The sequence below is a fragment of the Patagioenas fasciata genome, chromosome 1, assembly GCF_037038585.1.
Source record: "Patagioenas fasciata isolate bPatFas1 chromosome 1, bPatFas1.hap1, whole genome shotgun sequence".
Taxonomy (NCBI): Eukaryota; Metazoa; Chordata; class Aves; order Columbiformes; family Columbidae; genus Patagioenas; species Patagioenas fasciata.
This window is the reverse complement of record NC_092520.1, coordinates 10,594,927-10,609,089: the sequence shown is the minus strand read 5'-3', so window position 1 is coordinate 10,609,089 and position 14,163 is coordinate 10,594,927. Positions and strand designations below refer to the sequence as shown.

Sequence of the window (14,163 nt, the reverse complement as noted above, 5' to 3'; positions counted from 1 at the left end):
GTTGGGTAACTTTTTCTATTCATCATAGCTGACTTATATTTTTTGTACCAGCTACATTGTTTTTCATTTTACTTATTTCTCAGAATAAATTATTTCATTTATTTGACATGATACAATGTGGAATGAACTCTATTCTAGACTATTCCAAACTAGACTGCTTTATTGAAGTTTTGCAAAAAAGAATGATTGTGCCTGATAGAGGAACTTTTGGATAACTGGTATCATGCCTGGTTTATGTTTAAACTCAAAGACCATAGGAATTCTTGAGAAACTAATGATGTGTCACATAGAATCATGGAATCATGGTGTAGTTTGGGTTTGAAGGGACTTTCAAAGCTCATCCAGTCCAACCTCTGCCATGAGCAGGGACATCTTCACCCAGATCAGGTTGCTCAGAGCCCCATCCAGCCTGGCCTGGGATGTCTCCAGGGACGGGGCATCCACCACCTCTCTGGGCAACCTGGGCCAGGGTTTCACCACCCTCAGTGTAAAAAATTTCTTCCTCATGTCTAGTCTGAATCTTCCCTTCTTTAGTTTAAAACCATTACCCCTTATTCTATCATAACATGAAGTCTGTCCCCATCTTTGTTATAAGCCCATATAATAGAAATTATTACAATTTTCAAATTGCTTTACTTACTAGTTGTATTGCAGATATTTTCAGATTTAGGCAATTAGTCAAGAGCTACAAAAATGGTTCTGTTTACTTCCGAGTTTTGTGGAACGTTAGTTCTACATAATTCTTGTGTTTTTCAAATCACGCTCATTTAATCACTGAGATACTGTAGCACATCAGCAAGCTCTAATAAAAATAAAAAATAAACACATAAAAATACGTGTTTAACAACCATGTTTTTGAAGTTATTGCGTTTATGAGGTGTATAGCTCATTTTTAGTTTCCCTTTAGCAGAATAATAATTAATGAAAAGAGACACAATCTTGTATATGCAAACAACACATTATAAAGGCATTTTACTTGCCATTAAGTCAAATCATTTCAAGGGTATTGCCATTTAATCTCATAGTCCAAAAATATCTCATCATGTTCTGAAGTCCCTTTAAGCTACTGTGGACAAACATAGAGAAATATTTAGCGTGATTGTTCACATACATTTTTTTTTTTATCATACCTTGAAGTGGAAAGTGAAATCAGCATTCAGGAAAATCTGAGTTGCTGAGGTTGGGGCCATTGTAGCTGCTGCTCAGTCATAGTCCTTGCACCTGCGCGCTGGACCAACATGTAGCAGGAGAGGGTGATCTAAAGTCTGAAGCACATGACTTGTGAGGGAAAAGTAGCAAGAATAATCTCTCATTTTGCATGTGAACAGAGTGTGAAACAGCAGAAGAAATAGAACCAAGGGAGGTTTTATGTAAGGAAAAAAATTACCAAGAGTGCATTGGAAGAAGTAGTGGATGAGGTCTGGAGACTGGGGAAAAACTGGATGATGTGGTTTGTTCTAGTCTCATTTTCTATAATTCATAGAATTACAAAATCATTTTGGTTGGAAGAGAGCCTCAGGATCGTCAAGTCCAACCATAACCTAACCTAACTCTAGTACTAAACCATGTCCCTAAGAACCTCGTCTATGTGGCTTTTAAACACCTCCAGGGATGGTGACTCCACCACTTCCCTGGACAGCCTGTTCCAATGCCTGATAACCCTTTCTGTGAAGAAATTTTTCCTAACATTCAATCGAAACCTCCCCTGGAGCAACTTGAGGCCATTTCCTCTTGTCCTATCACTTGCTACTTGCGAGAAGAGACCAACCCCCTCCGTGCTACAGCCTCCTTCCAGGTAGTTGTAGACAGTGATAAGGTCTCAGCTTCCTTTTCTCCAGGCTGAACAGCCCCAGTTCCCTCAGCCATTTGGTAGGTTAGAAATACCTCTGTTGAAAGTGTCTGACTCTGTAACTTCTCTAAGACCTGCTCCCAGGACATTTACCAGGGATCCTTCATTTACATGGCAGAGGACAAAGCAGAGCACATTTTGTGAAGCGATGGCTCCTACTCCTCATGAGCAGCTTTGGAGAGAAGGTACCTTATGATGCTTTGTTCTGTGGTTTGTGCCCAGAGGTACCACAGAGAAGGTGGAGTACGTAGTTGTTACTGACTGTGGGAGTGGGCACTTCTGACATTTTGTGGTACTGAGGAGCTCCTGTCATGCTGTCGTGCTTGTGATCTTACTAGACATGCTGAAGTCCAGTTATTTTGTTTGTTTTTCCTAGTTTATCTATTTGTCCATTTTTGTGACACAACGTTTGTAAAAAAAACCAACTAATACCGATTACAAGGTTTGAAATTACAAGGCTTTTCTGATAATTTTTGTAAAAAAATCTTTTTCCAAATAAATTATCTTTGTTTCTCTCCAATTGTGTTTCTCCTTCTTGATAAGAAAGATATGAAAATAATAAATGTTTCACTGATAGGATTTTTTTGACTGAGAAATAACAAATGTTATTTTTTTAACAGAAATTTCATTTTAAAAATAATAAATCTATAGTAATTTTTATTGAATAATTTGTACCTGTTCAAGTGATTCACATACCTCTGCATTTCTTGAGTTATCTTATAATAGTTTTTTATATAATTTCTTCAGGAGCTGAAAAACTTGGGGTTTAGAGAACATTGTAAGAAATACCCTTCCAGAAATCTGTTGACAGTCTAAAAGCATCTTTTATATAAGCTAGTAAAATGGTAATTCAACCTAATAACTAGGAGAACAACGACATTTTGTGAACGTTTTAAAAAATCATAAATGAATTAGAGAATATAATAAGGTTAAAAAATACAGGGTTATGACATTAATGTGTGCTTTGTTCATTTATTTGACAAGTGTTTTTGTTCTAATTATGTAAGTTTCAAATATACCAGTGAAAGCATTAGTGAAATTAGATTTCATTACGATTCTCAGCTATTGAGTAGTTAAAATGAAGAAAACCTACTTTCTTTAGATCCAGATATGTATAGTGTGAATGGATGGAAGTTCTGTGACAATTTCGTAACAGTCCTTGAAACAATATTATTGTTGCAGTTTAATTGAATCAATAATTTTTTACATATGTTTCTGGCTTGTTTACTAGAAAATCATTACACTTTACTTAAGTGGCTGTCTAGTATTTTCATAGTATTTATCTCTCTTATTTAATTATGTCTGTTGAGGTTTTCAGATAATTTCTCAGTGGACGCTTATTGTTGTCTGAGATACGTTTTGTTTCACGTGGCTTTGAGGAGCACTGATGAAGATACTTGTGCCTTCAGTAGAAAGTTGTCATTTGCTGACATTATTGCTGACAAAATTAATTTTTCATAATTTTTTGATGCAAAGGTAAGAGCTGTTTCCATCAGAACAGGACAGCACACTGTGTGTCCAGTACATGTGGAGCAAGATGAAACTCTATTGTTCTGATGCGTTAAGAGAGGATGAGAGCCATTCAGGTTCACAGCAAAGAAATGGAGGTTGAATACTGACACCTGAGCCATTAAAGCATCTTTTCTCCCTATAATCTAACTCTTGCTATATTTGTTCAGCTAGGATTGTGTGTTAGCAGAGCTTCAGCATCTGTCCTCAATCTCAACTGCTGCCTGGTCCTTCTACCAATGTGCCGTGTCCTCTTGGCCTTCCTGCGAGGATCTCAGAAGGTAAGCACTGTCCTCAGAGTGCAGCAGTTGAGATGAAGAGGACCCTGGGCCTCTCTTCAGTCTAAAATCAATAGGAGAAAACATCTTAAATCCCTGTTTATTATACATTATGTGCCTACATTATTCAAGTATTGGACATTCAGCTTAAATTTCGTGACCCCTGTGAAGAAAATGCCTTGGCTGGCATTGTCTGGTTTCATTGGACCTGTTGGGAGGAAGGTTTCTTTAGTGCATTCTTGAAGGACAGAGACTTGCTGTGGAACTGTAACCAGATGAAATCTCCTCTTTCTTTCCCAACTCAAATATAAAAGTCATCTGTGTTCTCTCTACTGCTTCCTGGTAGAATTCAACATAGCAAAAAGAACTTCATCTCTGCAAGGCCAGAACTGTCCTACTAGAGATGACAGAACTTTAAAGACCCAAACTGATATATTTGTTTATCAGATAAAGAAATTCTGGCAAAGCTAAGAGGGTTTTTTGTCTGTACCAGTATTCAGTAAACAGTAGCTTAGCTTGTTTGTGATTTACCAGTTGCTTTAACAGAAATATAAGTAATGCTTTTGTGGAACATCTATGTTTTCTAGATGGTTGCAAATTGATCCTATGAGTTCTGTTCATCATGTGACAGTACGTATAAGATCTGATCCCTATGGGTGCATATATGTATGCAAATATACATAGGTCTCTTTCCCTCTGGTCCTGCTCACTAGTCAGTGATTCCTACAACAATTAGTGCTGAAATTCCTAGGTTTTAAAGCCAGAGGGGCACTACTTTATGCACTCTAGACATCTATCTAGTACAGATCCAACTGTAATTTCTTCATTAAGATCTCAAAATTGGCTTGTTGACATAATCCTGTAGTTTTTAAATTTGGGTACTGTGCTTGTAAGGATGTTAAACCTAGTAAAACCTGAAATTGCTATTAATTCATCTCAGTTGCTGTTAGTATTTTTTTTTCTGTGCTTTGTTTTGCAAGAGATTGCTTGAATTCTTCTCTTATTAGGTTGCCAGCAAGAAAACCAGAAGGCTGCTAGATAAAAGCAAAACTTTCCATGTGACGTGTGGTGTTACAATATGTGTCTTTTCAGGTGAGATCTTACCGTGCTGAGCAGCAGCTTGTTTGGGAAGCACGTTAAAGCAGTATTTTGTGGTTTTTCTCATGCAGTACATTTGAGGGTAGTCTTGCTCTGTGCTTCCCTGCCTCAAATTATGAATGCTTTCTCAGATGTGTGTGGGTTTTGGTTTATTTTTCATTTAAACGTGTGCTTACATTCTAATGTCGAGCCTTTCCTTAAAATTCCAGTTACTTAAAGAACAGGTTATATGAGACCAGGTCAAAATCTGCCATTATGAGTGACCTTTGATTTGATTGTGCCTGAGGAATTTGAGTACAGAAGTGGGATGCTACAGGGTTATCTGCAGGAGGGGGAGCAGTGAAGGCAAATACCCAGTTCACTGAAGAAGAAACGTTCTTTGGACACCTTTGAATATTGTCTCCCAGCTGAATCATCACAGTGTGGAAATGATTGCTGTAGTGTTGAAAGAAACTTAAAATACATGCTACCTTTGTCATAAATATCCATAACCTGATTTACTCTAGAAAAATAGCTCTTCAGTCCCTGATGCATCTCATGCAGGTGATGTGATTATAACTTGACATCTGGATAGCCACTTTACTTTAGAGGAACATCTACCTCTTGCTTACGGGTCTCAGCTTTACTCTGTTCTTTTCAGTCTTACATGTTGCTGCTCATCTGGTGAATGCTCTTAATTTTTCTGAGAACTTCAATGAAGACTTTCTGGCATTAAATGCAGCGAACTATCGTGGTGAGGTGAGCCAGCTGTGCTTGCATATTTTACTTTTTTAATATAATTTAAATACATGATTATTTGTGTATTCAATTCCATTTTGTGCTCCATCCTATGATCTATACAGTGCTGCTGATTTTGTGCATTGAAAACTCACCATCTTCTGGATTTTTCTCTGGACAAAGCACGTATCAAGCACTTTGTTTAAGCCAGTAGGATTCAAACCTGTTTGATTATGAGGTGGAGAATGCTGTTGTCAAGTCCTTTCGTCTTGCACCCTGTTCTGCTTCTCTATAGCATGCTTAAACTTTGAGTCAGCCTTGAACTGATCAGGCACTTGGACTAGATGGTCATTGTATGTTCCTTCCAACTGAAATAGTCTACTCTGTTCTTCTGCTTCTCTCTGTTCCTTGGGTGGGCCTGGTTGAGACACCTCTGCTGCTGTGTAGAGAAAACACATTCTGCATTTGCAATGTTTAGAATATAGTACTATGTGACATGTACTGGGGATTTGAGGATAGTGAGATTTGAGCCTGATTTTTTGATTTTTAAGCTTCAGTGGGAACTTCAGTATATCAACAAAGAGTGGGATTAGTTATCTGCATGAATTGCGCTGGGAACCGATTTCAACTTATGAAATACTTTGTTTGTATGACTTTTCTGACCATGGGGCAAGTCTCCTGAAGTCATACCACAGTCCTAGTCCCTCCTCCAGGTGCTTCCTTGTGCACTTGGCACTGAAGAGATGTTTGCACATTGTAGGAGTAAGACCAGAGTCCAGGACTCTTTTGGGCTACAGTCAAATTCTCTCTTGTTTATACTCATTCTAGTCTCAAGACTGCATTTCTTTTCTACCAGCTTCATTAGGAAATATTTAGAATGACCCTGTCCCAGCTGCATCCTTTCCTGGAAAAACAGAGCCTGACTCAGTGCAGGCTCATAAGGACCAACAACCAAGGTCTTCCACTCCCTGGGTGAATGATCTAATCATAGAGCTATTCTGTGGCAGCCAGACATGCCAACACCAACTACTGTGCAGAGGTTCTGGGTTGAACTGGGTTCATGGGTCTGCATGTGTAAGGAGTGGACTAATAGAGGTAACCTCATCAGCCCCGTTAGCAGGAGCTTGCTTCAGGCAAGAACATGCCAGGGTGAGCATGGCAGCCTGTACTAAGCAGACTTAGGAATTTTGCAGTAGAAAATGGAGATAACAGAAAGTTTTTTTTGTAATTCTAGGATCATAACCTCCCAGATTTTAGGTACTTCAGTAGTGCTTGAACCTTCGTGCTTGAATTCCAATGAAACTTGTTTTTTAGACACGATGGGCAGTCTGGATGCTACTGTCAACTTCTGTCCATGGGTCTGCACGTTTGGATGCAGACAAGGTCACGAAAAGGGACACTTGATTTTTCCTGAACTGTATGAAAACTGCTCACCTCCCCTCACTGCATTTTACTGCAAGTTTAAAAAAAAACATGTTTTGCTCTGCAATGAACAGAAAACCTCACGAGGCGTAGGGCTCATGGGAGATGAGACAGTTTCCTGTGAGACTGACATATCCCCTCTTCCTTTCACATGTGGTGAAGGACACAGGAACATCTGGCCTTGTATTGTCAGCTCCTTTGTGTTCAGTCCTGCTTCACTGGAGTCCACTGCAAATCTCTTGGTGATGTAACTGGCAGTAAAATGCTCACTGCTGGTCTTTGATTTAAATTCAAAATCTCTTTCTCTTTGACTCCCCTCCATCCTCCCAAAGGTCTGAGGTAACTAAGTCAGACTTTAAAAAAAATAATTATTTGTAAAATTATTGTATCCTAATTTTTCATAACAGATCAGACCTATCTTTACTGGGAGAATGCAAAGGCTAAAGCTTTAGTTTGTGTTTAATTGCAGCCAGTGTAAACTGCTACCAAATACCAATTCCTGTATCCAGATTTAGGGATTGCCCATGCCATCAAGCACATCAGCTTTATGAGCTACTTGTTATTATTACATTATTCATATTGATACAAGATCACATATCTTGACTTTTCTTTTTTTTTTTTTTTTGGCATGTCTGTTTTTCAGGACCCAAGAAATCTTCTTTTTGCTACTGGTAAGTCTGTTACAAAACTGAATGAGAAACCCTGCTTCTTCTCATCATCACTCTTCAGACAAAACATTTTGATCCTTTGTTCGCATGCTCCATTTGTTGTATCTCAGCTAGGTTGAGATGTGTTATTTGTGTTAATATAACCTGGGTTTGCTTATCCAATAGTCAGGAGGGAGGAGTTACATAAGTCCTGTAGTAGGATAAGCAGCATCCTCAAAGCTGTTGTTGTACAGATGAGTCAGTGGAAAATCATCAGTTTCAAACAGAGATTCTGCATAATATTAAAAGCAAATTCCTAAATGATCCAATTTCTAGAAAAAAAAGCTGTCTTCTTGCTTCAGCTAGTTTATTTAAAGGTTGGTTTGACTTCAGAGCTATCTAAACTGTTACACAGGAATTAGGCTTCAGCACTCATAAAAAATAAATAAACAAAGACATTTTTGGTGCAGGAATATAGAAGGGAGCCATGCTTGGGTGCAGAGGGCTAGTCTCAAGCCTGAGCTGTAGTGCCTCACAGGCAGGTAAAGGTCCTTTCTGGGGTCATCTTTCACTTTTGTTTAGATCAAATGCAAAAATCCCAAGTCAGTAACATGTAGGACAAGGTCCAAAGGAATTGGTCTGGACAGCAATAACTGGCTTTCTAGATCTGTCAATCCCAACACATTTACTGGAATTGGTAACCCGTGGGAAAGGCTTTCCAAAAACCTTCAGCAAAGTTTAGGTCAGTTGAGAATAGAGGAAGTGAGAAAGTGACATGTTAGAAGTTGAGGTAGAACTTAAATGTTAACTGGAAATGAGTTGGGTGACTGGTGTAGTTAGTGAATTAGTAGAGGCTTGAAAGAAGGTAACTCACAAAGGCGGAAATTAAAGACAGGGAGACAGAATCAGAACAAGCAGCTAGTATATTTAATATTTTGTATAAAAGAGAAGGATTTGGGAAGAATGAGCATAGAGGCCTCACCAAATATTGTCACAGCTTCTGGTGACACCTTGAGACCTCTCTAGTTGAACAGAGGATGTGCAAAGCTAGAACTCCTTTTAGCCTCCAACAGCCAGGAAAATATTGCATTTTCAGAAGTTTGAGCACATTGTTGCAAAAAGCAGTGATTCCAAGTCATCTTAAATTTGAAGTTACTCAGATCACTCCCCATCTTTACAAGTGGTAATTAACATTTTTGATTTGTGCTGTGGGAGTGTCTAGACACGGACCAGGATTTTGCTGCACTGGGAGCTGTACAAATATGCAAAAAAATGGTGTCTTCCCAAACGTTTCAGAACTAGATTTACTGGCTGATTTTTTTTAACATAGTGAAGAGAAGGAATAAGGAGTTAGAAGGATTTACAGTGTGATGGCTTTTCAGATCAGTCCAGGAAAGAACCTCCTTGCTTAAGGGTGTGAGGCTAGCTCTGGGATGAACAGGTATTCAAGATTACAGTTAGTGGAGGAAAATGCACTGATGGATTGGGGGAAGGCTGTGAGTGATTTCATGTTTGCAGTTTGATGGAGAAGAGAATTGAAGAGTTGGATGTAAATGATGACCTGTGATTTGAGTGACAGTGTAGGAAGCTGGATCAAGTGTTTTATTGCAATTGGATTGGAAGTATCTGTGTCAGAGGGGAGACTGATTGCACACTACCTATCGTATTAGATTAAGAAAGAAGAAATGAAGGAGGAGGCAATGGCAAGAATGCAGATTTTTTTTTATTGCAACGAGTTTTAATTGTAACTCTGCCATGAAGGAGTGAAATTATGTTTCTTATGCAGTCCATGGCAAAACTTCCATTGGTTGCAGGACCAGGATTTTGCTACAGTTTGTAAAACTGAGGAATGATTTGGGATGTATCAGATTTTGGGTATCGGGCTTTTCAACAAGTGGATATTGAGAATATTATAAAAACATAAGATTTGAAATTCTCTATTGCTGAAGAGTCTAAAATCACAATTATTTAAAAAATCAGCTTGTTCTTATCATTAGGAAGTGATCCTATTAAATATCTGGACCATTAAAATCTGTGGTTTGGCTATTTACGTCCATGAAACCTGGTTGAGATGCTTATATTCCGACACTGAACCAGCACTTATTTAGCTTTGTCCTTGGTGACTGACTTTGTTTAAACCCAAACACATGGCTTTTAGAGTGACCAGAGACTATGCTCTAAAAACCATCATTCTTCAAGAAGTAAAAGGTTTTGATGTAATGCTTCGTGGATTTTAGGTTCTTAATTCAGATTCTTAATTCCCAGCATGGCAATTTTGAAGATAAGGTGCTCAGAAAAAGTGGTAACTTTGATTAGGATTTTTCTAATCTATCTTTAGGTTGATGATTTACTGTACTTTACAGGCAGGATTCTACTTTAGGATGAGATGAATCATACTATAGAAATACTTGTTTCATTCTTCTGACTTAAAAAAGAGCTGAGGATAGACTAGTCCTGACATGAGTCTGCATTTGAGCAGATGAATCCTATCTTAATGTTTTTAACTCTTCCTTCTCAAATGCTGGCTGTAGATCACCATCACAGGCCTTGCTCTATGGACAGCAATTTCAAGGATGATACAATGCCATGGAGAGTAATTTCAGGCTCTTTCTCATTCTGGAATGAAATGGGTTGGCAAGCAATTGTAGTGACAGCTTTCACAGAAATTGATTTGCTTGAAATTCTGTCCCTGACCAGGTTTTTAATTGTCATGTTCAACAGAGTTTAGGGTTTGGAATAAAAAAGAGATACAGAAACTTGTACAGTGAGTCTTACAGATAAACAAATAGACAAGATTTGTTCTTGATTACCTGCTTAGAGACAAATGTCATGAGCAAATGATTACAGGAGCAAAGATTAATAGGAAATTAGTGATGCATATTGAAATGGAAGGAAAAGGGCCGTTTCCTTTGGGAAGGTGGGAAATAACACCTCTATTTTCCTGTCTAGTTTAATACAGGAATTGTCTTCAAGAGATAAATACGTGAAAGAGTTTGATTGAATCATGATTTGTATGCCTAATAACTTCCACTTGCTTTAGAAGTCATAGGAGAAAAGTGTAAGTTATCTTTTATCTGTTTTAGTTCCAGGTCTGACTGGAGTCATTATGGTGTTAGTATTATTCCTAATGTGTACAGCTTCTACATATGCCATCAGGTAAGACATAATCTGATCATTATGTTGAAAAATCCCATTTGAGTAATCATATTCTCATACTGATGAGTGGGAATGAAGAGTAAATGCAGTATGAGGCAAGAAATATTTAAGTTAGTGTTAAAAAAACCCCTAATTTTCTTGCCCTATTTTTTTACTAGCTTGCAGGTAAATTAGCACACTGAATTTTGTATTCTGAAATTACAAAACCTGATTAAATTTTCTTCAGAGAAAATTATCGTGTGAGGAATTTGCTCAGTTAAAAATCTAGACCTTTAAAAATTCAAATAGCTTTTTTCCTGTTTGCACAGGGAGGCAGTAATCTAAGCATATGGTAAGTTCTGTCCAATGCATAAATTAAATCCACTGGTAGTAAAATAGGATGATATCTTTATCTTAATTATTTTCACCAATTAATTGTAACAATAAACTGTAAAAAGACAGCAACAACAACAAAAAAAACCACCAGCAAACAAGCAAACTGAAACAGAATTGTACTGCTTAAGTAGAATGTTGCTTTTTTAAAGCTCCCTTTCTCGTTGTCAGATATATTCTTTTTAATGTCAATTATAATTTTGAAACAGCAACACAGTATTGGCTCAGAGTAGCTACTGGGTTTTCTAAAGATTTGGTTCTCCAACGGGTTCACATTCTGCACCAGCATTATTGAACATATTATAGTAGGTTTGAGTGAGCAGTGCCTTAAGAGGATGTAGCCCAACGTTGTAGCTGTTTTAAGGCTTGGATTCTGCAATTGAAACATATTAAAAAAACCTGGATTTTTTATATCAGTCTCTGGTGAATTCAAATACTGATTATGTAACTATATCATCTCAATTCAGCACACACAGAAGGATATTTTAATTCCATATCTTCAAACATTAATGGTGCTCCACTGATGTGAGCTAGATAAGTGAACTTTGTTGAGCTGATCTGTCTTTACTGAGTAGCAATGTTGTCAGGTGCTGATTCAAAAAAGTAGTTCCACAAATACTTGTGCACTTTTTGTAGACAAAGATATTTCCAGGGTTGAGACCTTTGCGAGGCACCATAGGCTACAGAAGTGCAGAACAAGTCTGCTACACAAGATGTCAGACATGGCTGCACATGACATAGTCCATACAGATGGATCTACTTGCAAAAGAAAGCCAGCTTGGGGAAGATGGAAAAATAAAACAATGACTTCACTCTGCAGCAGTGAGCCAGAACACAGTCCTGTTTTCTCCAAGGCTGTGATAAATTAGAAAAAAAACCCCAACATTTATTAATGACTGGGATACTTACAAAAATATGCATAGTTGCAAACATATTTTTGGAAATAATAGTTTTGGGGCTCATGCAACAATGGTTTCCATGTTTTGAAGCTAAACGCTTGTTATGTCCTTCAGTTGCTGTAACTGCAAGTGCTTTCCCATCTTTCTGCCATCTAGCCAGCAGAATCAAAGCCCTCAAGAGATCCCCTGCATCTCCTGTTACTCTAGCAATAATTCCTATCTATAAATTTTATCCTGGCTTCTCCCTCAGGCATATGGCTCAAGCTTGTCTTTATAACATGTTTTTCTAAGGAATCAAGCTTCCCCGTGCATCTGTCTGTCCTTTTTCCATCTTTTTCCTTGTGGATTCTCATGTGCCTTATGGTGGCTAAGCTTATGTGATAGTCTTAGGAGAAGTAATTGTAAATGTCGACTGCTTATCAGAAACTAGGCTTTCTAAAAACTATTTCAGAGACTATTATACTCTCTTGGATTTCAGCCCTAATCCGCTCTTGCACACTGACCTGCTTATTCATTTCTTCCTTCATATGTTCTTCCTGAATTTTTTCTGTGCATGATTATCATGCTATTTTTGTGCCTTTACTTATTCAGTAAACTATGTGAATAAGTATTAGGTGGATTGAATTAACTCCTCATGGTTTAAAGGAGGAAAGTGAGTATTGTTTGAAAAATTTTCTAAATTTTTGCTGTGTCATACCTGGGAATTAGACCAACATTTTCTGTTCAGTAGTTGTTTGTTGGAAAGCTTATGAAGTTATTAGAAAATGCAATAAATCCTGTGAATAAATGTTGATGTTTCTACTAACTTTCAAATCAATATTGTTCAAGAGTATTTCCATTGAACACAACTACAAGTGACTTTAGAAATCTTATATTTAAAGGAACATTATAATATAAGCTAATTCAATGTCTTATCTTTTTGTAACAAAATATTCCAGTCCTTTATTTCATCTTCTAAACTACCACATATATGTTTTTGTTCAAAACTAGATGTGACAGGGTTAAAAATATTTTTCCAAAACTGTGCTGCTTGCTGTGTGCTTTTAAAGCATGACAGTCTCCCCTTACATTTCTCAGTAAGTTAACTCTTGCAGGCCTTCACCTGCAAAATTATTAAGTAGGTTAACCAAAATTAAAATTAGATATTCAACTCGATCTCAAATTTTCAGGACTTTGGGTTCCTAAGAAATGCATTCATTCGGTGAATAGTGTCTATTTTAAGCCCTAAAAAGAAGATAAAGAAGGTAATAAATATAGTTTTATAGTTCTACAGAACATATGTATCAGCAGGAAGATTATTGAGTGTATTAGAATACTGTATATATCTATAGGACACACAGTTTTAAAAGGATACAAGTCAGAAATATGTGATTATCAAAATGTTGGAGAATATGCTTCATGATAAGAGGTTAAAAGATCTCCATCCCTTTAGTTTAAGGAGGTGAAGCTGGGAGGACGTGAATACATTCAGAGAAACTTAATATACATGAGGAAGCAGGATTTTATAGTAGAAGTATCTGCAGGAATGCTAAAAGAAGAATAAAATGTTCAGCTGACATTTAGACATATTCAAACAAGAAGTGTACAGTAATTTTAAACAGTAATAATTATTAGCTGTTGAGAACAACACATCAGAAGCTGGGATTAACTTTCCGTCACTGACATTTTGAAAAATTGGTGCATTCTGAAAAAAAAATAAGTTAAAACCGAAACTCTAAGACCTGTTTTGGGTCTGGGGGTAAATGTTATTCTCTTTGTTTCCACTCACCACAGCATCATCCTTTACTTTCCTCTTCCTGCTGTTCACTCCCACACCACTTTAGAGATACTGATGAATGGCTGCATGGACATGCCTACCAGGGTGTGGGTGGTTAGAAATGGTTTGAGGAGCCTCAAGGAGGAAAGTGTTCACGTGGTGACAAATGGGATGACGGATGGCAGGATGAAGAAGAGTTTTCAGAGGCACTTGCTCTTGTTGGTTTCTTAGAACTGTCCTTGCGTGGATTTTCTTCTTGGTGGACCTCAGATCATCAAAATTATTTTTTTCTGTCTTGAGAAAGAAAACAAACAAATCCTGTATTGACAGAACCAAATGCAGTGTGCCTTTCAGATGTATCTAAGCAAGGGCGGTTAGCTCTTTAGATAAAAAAATTGTAGGAAGGGAAAAAATTCTGAAAAAAGCATTTACTGAGGAGTAACTTCTGAAAGTATGTTCT

General features: G+C 37.5%; 1 protein-coding gene across 4 annotated transcripts in view; it reads left to right on the top strand.

Annotated features, from left to right (window-relative positions):
• The window catches only part of NOX4 (NADPH oxidase 4), a 112,933-nt gene that overhangs the window by 9,129 nt on the left and 89,641 nt on the right, over nucleotides 1-14,163 (top strand). For 3 of the 4 annotated variants that reach the window (XM_071802899.1, XM_065851124.2, XM_071802993.1), the window contains exons 3-7: nucleotides 3,529-3,639; nucleotides 4,644-4,728; nucleotides 5,375-5,472; nucleotides 7,517-7,544; nucleotides 10,604-10,676. In XM_071802899.1, coding sequence (XP_071659000.1) covers nucleotides 3,529-3,639; nucleotides 4,644-4,728; nucleotides 5,375-5,472; nucleotides 7,517-7,544; nucleotides 10,604-10,676 — 395 coding nt within the window. The remainder of the gene's footprint in view (nucleotides 1-3,528; nucleotides 3,640-4,643; nucleotides 4,729-5,374; nucleotides 5,473-7,516; nucleotides 7,545-10,603; nucleotides 10,677-14,163) is intronic. The other variant, XM_071802934.1, reaches the window with a different exon arrangement.